An 11724-nucleotide genomic window follows, 5' to 3' on the forward strand; every position below is an offset into this window, starting at 1 on the left:
TAAAACCAAAACCAGCACAACAGTTTGATATCCTCTGCAGAAGCAATAACAATACAGAAAAGATAGACTGATGCATTTTCAAATTGGATTGCAATTGTGAAGTTTGTCTGACATAATTGGTTTACAAGACCCTCTCTTCAGTTCCTATAAATTTGGCAGTTCTTAACACATTAGACTGAAATTTTCTGTGACAAGTATGTGCCAAGGGCTGAATTCTTTAGTGTTTTACCAAAGAAAAAGAATAAAAATTGGACATTTGTCAGTTGCTTCCTGTGGCTGCCACCAGCAGCTGTATCACCAGCAGTTGTGACAGAAAGCAGGAAGGCTGTCACTTCCCCGCTCAGAATGTTCCCCCTACTGGTGTCCAAGGAGCAGAGAGGGGGCGAGCCGCCACTTGTGTGTAGAGGGATGAGAAAACAACAGGAAGGGGACAGAGGAGAGGGCAACTGAGGGGTGAGAAGTCTACATGTGAGTTGGGAGTGTAGAAGAGTCTGTTAGTGATGCTGGGACTGAAAAGCCAGGGATGCCGGGAGAGCTGATATGGCCATAGGGAAGTTGGATAAGAAGCAAAACTGGCTGGAAATTACAGGATGTTCACTGCCTAAAAACTGGGATATAACCAATGCTTCAAGTTTCAGTGTTATGCTGTGATGGGTAAATAACTGAAGCTCAGTGACAAGGCAAGTGCTTAATCTCTCGCTTTAGGGAACAGAAACTAGACGGTGACAGCCTACTACTCTTAGTAATCAACGATTGCAAGAGGTCTGTGCCGTGCTGTGTGACTTAACCATCAAACCTTACATGTAAACTGTGTGGATCCCACAAGATTGAATTCCTGGATTTGGGTTTGCTTTTTGGATACATAAGTGGATAAAAATAATATGAACTTTGATCAATGAAGTGCAACAATCCTTATGTTCCTAAAGCCATGAAAGTCCAATACTCAGACATTGACAAACTTAAAAAATTAAGATTGGCTTCCTATAGAGCATGCACTTACAACAATTTATGACCTTTTTGTATATAATACTAAAATATTTACAAAGTTAGTAATTTGAAAAAGAAATCTTGGGTTTCTTCTATGCAGCTGACGTGCATAGAAGTGAGGCACACATGTCTTGAAAATTAATTTTAAATTGTGACTGTTTCTGCAGACATTATCAGAATATACAGACATTACACAATTATCAGAACAGTAGCAACTACATGTGTTTTCCACCTGTACTGAAAGCAGAGATCTGTGTGTTAATGGGACAAATGTTGTCAGCTGGTCAAGAAATGACAAATAGCTGCTACGCCTCCTTCAGAGATACAACATTGCTAAGACCAGGATAAGTCTTCATATTCAAGGGTGGTGGAAGAGGGGATGCCTGGGACAGCACTGAGCTGTAAAAAGGTAAAAGGAATTTAGGAGACAGAGCAGGTGGGATCAAGGTCATAATTCCGGCCCCAGCTTCACCTCTTCTTCCTTAGGTGTTCCTGTGGGAACAAAACTTTGGAAATGTTTTTAGGACTACTACAAACAATCCGGAAAGTATACAGTTAAAATGAGAGTTACTTCTTCAAAAGGTACTATTATTTGTAGATATCATTAAAATGTATTCATTTTTATATTGTCTAGATCTGCCAAGTGGTCCTCATACTTATCGCTTAGAAGATCTTGCCTATACTAGAAGTGGAGACAAAGGCAACTCTGCAAACATAGGTATTTTTCTTTTTCTTGTTTTCTGAAGTGATGTAAGTTTTTTCCAAATAAGAGTTACGTATCAAATGCTCTTCTACTTTTTTTATAAATCTCTCACATCACTTGATTATTTTTATTTAATTGTCTCTGTCCTGAAACAAAAAATAATCCGTATAAAAAGGATTTTACTAATGAAATGTCTGTAGTTTTCTGTTTAGCAGCTGTTGAAATCTGAGGTACTATGAAAAAATACTTTCATGTCATACTACAAAGGAAGATCTTTGTTTAGGGTTGCAAAGTCGAGCTCCCCGAGGTTAAGAAATGCCTTTTTAAGGTTTCCTTTACTCGGTAGTTGCTACTCCTTTGTGTGTGTTGTGTTATGTAATAAAATCTCTTGGTTGTCTGATCATGTATAGTATTTCCATATATTAATTTTGTAACATATATATGGCTGAAACATTGACAATGTTGGGAAATACTAAAGTTGTTCTTGCATGTAAGAGAATGTTTTTATTATATTGTTAATCCAAATGGTGTATTTCAGTGTGCAGTCTCTTTACATTGATTGTGTTGCTTCTTGCATTGTTTAATAATTCCTTCTATTCCTTACTTCTGCATGCAACAATTGGCTCTCTTACTTGTTGGAAGATGAGAGCGTGTGGTGTTCAAAGCTCAGTATGAATTAAAGGTGCGTTTGGGATTTGATTTGCTATTAGCTGTCGTGCTAAAACTGATGAATTTTGTTCATTTATATTTAAGAATATAGTTTTCTTTCTTGTCCTTGTTTGTGATACTGTTTTGGGTTGAAGGATGAAGGAATGTTGATTTTTTTTTTTTTTTTTTTTCTTCTTTTTTACTTTTCCGATAGCTGACCACTGTTGCAATGTAGCATTGCCAAATCATGACTGATGCTTAGCTAATAGACTTCCTCAGATATAAAGACGCTATTGCTTTACTAAGGAATAAAAATAATAACAAACTTGACCTCTAAGATTAAATTAGCTTTGAAGTCCACAGATAAAAAGATCCCTATGACACAAATCAGCTTTCCTGATCCTGCTGTGGAACGTCAGCTTCAGCATGAAGTTACCTGAAGCTTACGAAAGCATATTTCTAGCAATAAAAACGTAATCATGATTTCTCACACTTACATCAGGATCTCATGCAAGGAGCGGGGCAAGGAGCAAACCTTCAGTCACTGATCGTGCCTTGTTATGGTTAATTGTGATTACTTGTCTAAGTCATGCAAGCCATTTAGGGAAAGAGAACTGCATGTGGGTTGTTCGTTGCGATGGAGATGATGTTCCTTAGGCGTCTTTCAGTGACAGGGAATGTTTGCAGCCAGAAAAAGTCCAATAATCACTTAGTCTGGGAGCATTCTTTTATGTCATTTTCCATACTACCTCTCTACTAACAGAGGGAAAGCTGTCACACTGTCGTTTTTTATTCAGGAGCTCATTAAAGAGGATCCATATGTACAGTTTGAGTTAAGAGGAGGATCTCAAATCAGTTTTGGAAAGATAAATACAAATTGGTTTTAATAGCTCCTAATCCAGCTAACAACAATTATACCTCACAGGTGTGATAGCACGGCATCCCCTCTACTATCCATACCTAAAGAAAACTTTAACTGCTCAAGCCTTGGAGAACTACTTCCAACACCTTATAGAACGAGAAAAACCAGAAGAACAACTAGTAACAAGGTGAGTAGCTTGCTGCTCAGTCCACAGTTGTACAGTAGATACGTGATGGTATTCAGAACTTATCTTAAAGTACGTTAACATAAATATTGCAAGCCTGTGTGTATTGTTTTGGGTATTTTTATGTATCTTTCTTTGCCCTTTTAAATAACAACTTGAACAATAGTCATTGAAAAACAACATGAACTCGGACCTCTTCTGAATCTGGACAAAGGTAGTGAATCTGTTTAGTGAAGCCAGTTAAATTCTCAGAATTAGCATATTGGTGTTGGGGCTATTTCTTTGTTTTGTTCCAGTATAGAATGTCTCTAGAAAATAGAAATAACTTCTAATGTCCTTTGAGAAATGTATCTTTACGGTGTTTTTGAACCATTTAGACTGCAGGAGCCCTAGTAACTGCAGCTTCCCAAGCCTCAGAGCTTCAGAACTGGGAGTCTGAGATCCCTAAAACTGTACCTGAAAGACATGCCCACAGCCAGTATAGACTTAGCCCGCGCCTCATCCTATCAGTATCTTGGCAAAACATTTTACATTTTATGAAGTTTACTCACTTTAGAGACAGTATTCCTTTGAGTACTCTGCTCTCACCCACTTTCTTGCTACGTGCATCAAGCCAGAATTTAAAGAGAAAAAAAAAAAAAAAACACAGCTAGTTTCCCTTTTTAAAATATGGATAAACTGTTGTCTTTTTGCTTGTTCAAAGAGCTTGAGTCAGAAAGGTGCAGCTCAAAGCTTAGAGTGAGCTTGGAGTTGCTTTAACTACTGCTCTTTGAGTTGTAAGTGCTGTTCTTTGTCTTCATAAGCTGCTCAGTGCAGATCTCGCCCACTGTTTCATAAGTGCTAACAAATCTGTGTATCTAATAAATTCTGATAACAAGAAATGTAATTGAATTTCCTCTGAAACAGAGCAGAGAAGGGAAGAAATAAAAAATGGCATGCTTCCTAATGATACTTCTAGCAGTTGATTCATTGTGGTTCCTTAATGCTGTTTATGTTCATAAATAAAAGTTGAAATTTGCTGTGTCTGGATGAAGCCAATTTATTTTGATTAATTAGCTTATCTGTTCCTGGGTTTGGCTTCCTTTAATGATGTGATAATGGAGCTCTGTGAGTGAATTGAAAAACTACTGGGGAAAAAGTATAAAGCCTTTTGTGGAAATATTTAGGATTATAGGGATTATGCTCATGTGCTTCAGATTGTATCGGTTCTTTTTAAATTGTTCACTTTTAGTTTTAACTGTCATAAAAAAGAGCTATCTTACTATTTCATTTTCCTTCATTTCCTTTATTTAAAACATTATCAGTTAAAACATACATATTAGTTTGCCTACTAAAAACATACCAATCATGGCTCTGCCTTACTACAGAACAGAGATTGTCAGCCAGTTGCCTTTCATTCTTTTTCATTAAAGCTATTAAATAGGTGTACTAAATGGCAAAAAGGTGGGATTATTTTTGATAGAGAACACTGAGAACTCAGACTTCCATATTTTCAGGTAACATAGTAATAAAAGATGGTCTTTCAACCCACCTCCCCCATACTCCGAAACCCCAAACCTATGTGATGTGATTGCTGCCTGCTTCCCCCCCCCCCACCCCCCCCTTCCAGGTAGTGTACATTCTTAACAGTTAATCAGAGTTTTTCTTGGGCATAGGAGTGAGAGTAAGAAGACATAGCAGTATTTAGACAGAAATATGCTCAAAGATGCTGACTGGTACCACCATTAAAAATATCATCAATGCTGTAGTAAGATGAGTAGCTAGACCATACTGCATATGGAAGTTTTCTTTCTTTTTTTTTCTTTATCTATTTTGGCCTCCGTGGTGTTAATACAAGGTTGTCTGTGTGGTACGGCCAGCCCAGCCCAAACCACAACAGTACAAGAGTTTAGAAATTGAGATCTAATAGTCTTAAGACATGGAATAAGAAACTTTTCATTTAGTGGATCAGTAATTTAAGGATAGTAAAATTATTCTGTGAGAACTTGTTGGTTTCATCTTCTGAATAAGGTTATCTTCTGAATTCCGGTTATCATCTTTATGTTTTAAGAGCATACCAATGCTCAGAAATAAAAATATGGCAGCTGATTTCTTCTTATGGGATACTTTTACTAAGAGCTGAAGAACAAGAAATGTGGATGCTGGTGCTTCTAGATTGCTTTTTTGTATGTATATTTATTATGAGGGGAAAAAATACTTCTCTACAGTATATCTCATATGCAAACGCCTCTTAGCTTATGGACTTAGTTCCGGCTTTCCTCTGATGGGAGGAATCCTATCTTTTTCTTGACGTAAATGCATTAAACAATTTTTGTACCGTGCATTTTAACAGGAAACTCACAGGGAAACCTGACTTCCTTGAATATGTATGGACAGCACTTCAAAGGAAGTAGTTAAGTAGGCACCCCATTGTGCAGAAGCATAGGAGTTCAGCTAGAACAGTGAATTTTCCTTGTTTTATTGGTTTCTGTCACAGACTTAGTATTCTTTGAAGGGTTTATTCGTTTTCTGTGCTTTTTAAAAGCAGCTCTTAAAACTTTTGATTTAATTGTACAATTAGATAATATTTTCTTCCTTTAGAACTCAGTTAATTAAACTTAAATTGTTTAATTATGCTGGGTAAATGCATGCCAACATTTCGGTTTACATATTGTTGCTGTGTTAAGACTATTATGAAGGTTATAGCAGTTTTTCTTTTTTTATTGTGGGAGTGTATTTTTTGTGCAGGAATTTTGGATATTCAGATGCTTCAAACAGGCCTTAAAATATTGAAAATGTTGACCTTTGTGTATTATTTTGTAATCCTAGTTTTAGCTAGAGTATCTCACTGTAAGTATTTTCTCAAAGTACTTGAAGTGAATGTGCCGTTCTGTGATGTTCCAAATTAAGATCTGTTGCTTCTATTACATATGCCCTCTGCCAGAATTACTGCAGAAAACGAAATGAAGTTCTTCTGCTCTTTTTGTCATTTGTTTCTGCTTTTGTACGCTCTTCAATTTCTCTCCTAATTTGTTTAAATGATTGATTTTCATGAAACTTCTTTTGAGAGCTGAGGTATTAGCTTCTGGAATACATATTCCATTAGTCTAGTTCTCATGGAGAGATCTGCCAATTGTGAAATCGCTTACTGCCTGGAAGTCTTTGCCAGTTTTTCAGAGTAAAATTTACAATGTAGTGTCTTGGTAGACTTCTCGCTCTCGTGGTAAATGGTTATTGGTAATCTGTATTGAGTTTTTTAGTTGAAAATTTTTGTGGGGTCCTCTGATCCTGCTATGTAGTGCTATTGCATTCAGTAAATTATGTAGATAGATGACTTATTTTGGAAATTGCTTTATTCTTCATATTCCTGTTGTCTAGTAGAGCACTGTTGGATTAATTGAACTTTCCTGCCTTCCCAATGGATTTGCCTTTAAGCATGATAATGTTGCTTGGCAACTACTTCTCAAGGAAGGTCAACAGAATGCTAACACCAGTTTTGTTCCTAATAGCAACTGATGGTGGTAATACTAAAGTAGAGTGTGGTAATGAAAAAGTAGAAGGAACAGTGAAAACTCCTTACCTGAGACACGGCTGCAGACATTCCATGACTACTGATTGCAAGAGCATAACGAGAACTGAAGTGTTTCCCAGACTGCTCAGCAGAATCATGGGCTGACCCCATCTCTTTCCATGAAAGGTTTGGGTCATCTGTCCAAGATACAAGTGCATACAGAGCTGTGAATATCAGCAACAGCCATAATTTTCACAATGCTAAATGGAGCTGAAAAAGATAAACCTCAGAGTGACAAAATCAGCAGCACAAGAGCACTGCAAGAAATTCCAGATGTTTTGGAGGACAGATTTGAAGAATCTGTCCCAAACAGATGAAGATCAGATGACTAAAGAAACATAGGTGGTGTTGGAGGACGCGTGATTTAAATTGCAGCAGTCAAACATCTGGAGACAGAGCAAGAATTGGGTATCATCTTTCTCCGTTATTCCTCATGTCTTGCTGATGTTCTGATTAAATCCTTTCCTATGGAAAAAAGGAAAGCTATCAAGTCCTTAGACAAAGAAAATATTGGAGGAAAGCAAAACCAAAGAAAAAGATGACAAATACAAGGAAGATGACAAACCACTGAAAAACTCTGCAAGGAGAGGCAAATGGAAATATGCTATAGACCTATTTATGGAATTTGAAATAACTTTGTTAGGAAACCACAGAGCCATTTGCCAAACTTCTACAAAAGTTTCCAAATTGGAACTGTACCAGTCAAAAGTAAGGATGGAAAAATGCTTGCAGTGGCAATGGAACAGAAAAATAGGTCTGTCACACTAAAATACAATTTTATCTGAATTAAGTACATGGCTCCAAGAAGGCGTTGAAATGTAGCTCTACTTTTCAGTTGTTAAAAATTTACCTGTAGTTATCCATAGGAGTTTGATCTAGTGACTCATAGTTCTTTCTCAGTAATAAAGAGGATGCCTTCCCAATTAGCTGGTGGCCTTTGTTAGCAAAAGTGAGTTCCAGGAATTAAGCAATTGTATTTTTCAGTATGAGAATGAGGAAATATTAAAAATACTTCCCTCTGCCCACGGTGTTCTCTGAGTTCATATCGAATGTTGAACCTCTCGCCTTTCTGTATGGGCTTTAACTTCTTAGGAAAAATAAATATGTAGAAAACAACCTCATTAAAATTGAATGAGTTTTGAAGTTAAATAAGAGGACAATGATTACTTTATGGTCCTACTTTAAAACTATTAAGGACTGTTGATTTGGAATAAGGGGAAGGGACAAGAAGGCAGGGAATGCCATGGGTTAATCTTCAGTTAGCTTTTAGGCTTGACTCAGCAGTGGGGGGATGCCATCACAAGCATGAAGTTTTTGCACGATGTCTTTTGCTTGATGTTCTGTACAAGTTTTTCTTTCAAATTCTTGTGAGAAACAACATGTAGATTTTATTTTACAGATACGAGTTGCCAGGAATCCATGGGTTAAATTTTGTTCTTAAAAATTCCCTTGGTGGTGGTGGCGTAGCATCCCTAAGAAGTGACCCACAGGCATGTATCAAAGCATGAATTTTAATGTAGTTATCTTTTATAATTATGTGCACAGTCTCTTTATAACTGACTTTTGGGCGGGAACTGTAAGGTTTTGGATTTGACTCTTCAGTTCCTTTTAATTTCCTGTTAATATACATTATCTACTTAATTGTTTTAAGGTTTTAAAACAACATTGGGAAGTAGAAGGTCGATTTAGAATACTTGGTGAAAAAGATGTGTACAAGAAACTATTGAGAGAGTCTTCAAATCAGTTATGTTCTTTCTGATGTGCTACTGCTGGTTTTAGATGCACCAGCAAACTTAGCTTCTCAAAAATGATGTCATGTTTTGGAGAATGCAGATTTACTAGACAATTCTGATTGTTTCCTAGTATGTACAGGAACTATTAACTGTACGACAGCTCCTCTAGCTTAGGCTATCACTCCTATAGTTAAAATACTGATAATTAATATAAATCTGAAAGAGAAAATAGGTGGATAGGATGTCTTCTGTGTTGACCATATTACGTGAATCTGAAACTAACACTTTTTGCAAGTGTACAATTTGAGTACTAAATATTTGAAACATCTAAGCCTGAAGATGAGATTCCTTAACAAGGCAATCCTGTGGCTATAGCAAAGCACAGTTCTGCCACCATAGGCTGAGAAATGCTTAAGTGTATAAAGAATCTCAGCATAGTCAGGAAGACTTCACAAATTATGACGATGCTATGTATAGCAGAATTGAACCTAAAGTAAATTGGTGTTAGCACTAGGTACCAAATAGATTGAAGAAACTGTTCAATCCGGTCATGTTTAGATAGTTGAAAACTCAACTGTACAGTTTTCCTTCCTTAGTTATATTGATTCACAAGTGAGAGAGCCAAATAAATGGAAAAGATAAATATAACTTTGGATAACATACAATCCAAGGCTTGATAAAACTCACCCAAAACATACATATAAGTATATGTAGAGATAAATACTCATAAAACTTCAAAAACATACTGAATTCTTAAAGTGATTATAGGAAAAAATACCTTATTAAACCATTTTTCAAAAGTTAATGTACAAAGGTGGTATATTTAGATAATAAAATGAAATGTTGGTTTGTTGTTTTTTTCCTTACAGGGCAAAGCACTTGGACAGATGCTGTTGGATTTCCAGATTAAAAATGTTCCTGATTTAAAATCACTGATAGAGTAACAGGTGTTTAATACATATGCTTTTAACACTGAGTGGTATAAAAACATGTTATAAACAAGAACTGGCTTCTTGAGTGAGGTGTTTTTTTTTTAAAGTCAAAGAGTAGAAATTAGTGACAGTTATCTCTCGGAGGCTTAGCTATATGGCCCAGATTAGCAAATGTTTGGAGTAATACCAGACTAATAGCTTTGTCTGTGACTGATAACACTTCCTGTCTAGTTAATACATTGGATGAAGAATTAATTTATTTCCTGTAAAATAGAATTAATCAAATTGCAATATAACATTTAATTATGAGACAAGATAATCTTTGTTCCGAGATGGAAATTACCTCCTGTTCAAGTCCATCTCTCTTTTCCTTCTCTCAATCTTTATTTGAAAATTAAATGGGCCAATGCAGCCAAGCTCCTGTCAGCCGTGTCTGTGCTGTGCGTGGCGTGAGGCTGGGTAACCTGCTGTGCATCGCCATGAAGTCAGCACTGTCAGGTACTGGGGAACAGCTTTCCCCCTTGGACAATACAGAAAAGTAATAATTGTTACTGTTCTAGAGTGACAGTAAATGCTGACTTTAGTGGTGACCCACCAAACCTCCATCACTTTGTCCGATTAATGACAGACTTTATTATTACAATTTCCAACATCTCTTCCTAATTAATCCATCGGTTGAAAAGACTGACTAGTAATCGCAGATCTTGGTGTGGGGGATAAATTTGAAGATGAGGAGAGTGCTGTGAGCCAGTCCGCCTGCTCACTCTCTTCTGGTGGTGCAATCCTGGCAGGGAGGAAGCGGGACCAGGTGGCAGAGGGATACCTCGTTTGGCTTCAGGGCTGTTAAGTCCTCATTTTGGGCAGCAGAGTCCTGCCTGGATTAAGTTAGTTTGACTGTTATCATTTTGACTGTGGTTTGCGTTGCCCTTCCCACAGGAAGGTCTGTCTTCTGCTGTGAAGGAATACCACGTTGAATGCAGTGTGCTCTGTCTCTCTTCTGACTCCCAGTTATCACCTCCCTTCCCAGACAGTATAAATAGCATGTTCAAATTAGGATACTCTTAAACTTCTTCACCTGATTAAGCAGAGACTTAAAAATCCGTATCATACTTCCTGAGACGATATCAAGGTGGAAATTCTGGCCCAATAACTGTCTGTATTTCCTCTGCAGAAGCCATATAAATATTACTCCGCTTGTTCAGGCATTTTATATACAGACATGGATATTTTCCTTTATTTTGGGGAGACTGTTAGTTCAGTGCTGACAAAATGAGACATTATTAATATCAGGTAAAATAATGAAAATAAGTATTTTGTAACTGTCACCAAAACTGTCTTAGCTCTTCCTAAATCTCAATCTGTGCTACCACTATTATTAATTTCTTAGACTCTTGCTTGCTAATGAGGACTTTATAATGAATTGTTCCCACCTTTTCTGTGGTTTTATTCATTTGAATTGAAGGTATCATAAGTGAACACTTTATCCACGTAAACATATTATTCTTTTAGCGAGTCATAAGTACTACCTGTGTGTACAGCATGATTCAGTCCAGTTGTAAAAAAAAAATGAGTCATTACTTCATTGGAGAAAAACAATAACTTCAAAGGGAAAACAGCATGCTGGTTTTATTATGTTTACAGTCATTCATCAGAAAACTGTTACTAAACTAATAGGCCTCCAAATTAATAAAACAAAGGTATTGAGAGGAAATAAAGTGATAGACATCAGTAGCAATCCTACAAGGATAAAAAGGCTACAGTAAATATTTGCAGTTCACTCAATATGCTGCTTAAGTGACGCTGTAAATGTGTATGCAATAACTTTTGAATAAAAGTGAACATTTATAAAGTATAAATTTTAGTTGTCTACGTTGTTTCTTCTACTGGAAGAAAGTGGTACTTAGTTTGAAAATTCTTTGTTTTGAGGTGGTTTTGTTTGCACACAGTTTCATGCATTGTCTTGCTGGTGCCTGTCTTCCTTCAGATTTTGTCTGTTCTGTCCCTAGTCTTTGTTTAAAAAAAAAAACCTGAAAAAGTAAATTATACTATATTCTGGAGAGCTGGTCATTTACAGTTCTACAATGGAAGCTGTAATTTGTTGAAAAGAATGGTAGTGTTCAAATGG

The 11724-nt window shown here is 36.6% G+C and overlaps 1 protein-coding gene across 1 annotated transcript in view; it reads left to right on the plus strand.

The window, feature by feature from the left end:
* Positions 1-11445, plus strand: part of LOC309671361 (uncharacterized protein) — a gene marked incomplete at its 5' end in the record, with an annotated part of 69020 nt that extends 57575 nt beyond the window's left edge. Inside the window, 4 exons of the mRNA XM_082482581.1 lie at positions 1622-1705; positions 3264-3387; positions 8334-8424; positions 9537-11445. Coding sequence (XP_082338707.1) covers positions 1622-1705; positions 3264-3387; positions 8334-8424; positions 9537-9611 — 374 coding nt within the window. The 3' untranslated portion in view covers positions 9612-11445. The remainder of the gene's footprint in view (positions 1-1621; positions 1706-3263; positions 3388-8333; positions 8425-9536) is intronic.
* Positions 11446-11724: the final 279 nt, after the last annotated feature.

This window comes from Vanellus vanellus, assembly GCF_965231255.1.
Source record: "Vanellus vanellus genome assembly, chromosome: 4".
Taxonomy (NCBI): domain Eukaryota; kingdom Metazoa; phylum Chordata; class Aves; order Charadriiformes; family Charadriidae; genus Vanellus; species Vanellus vanellus.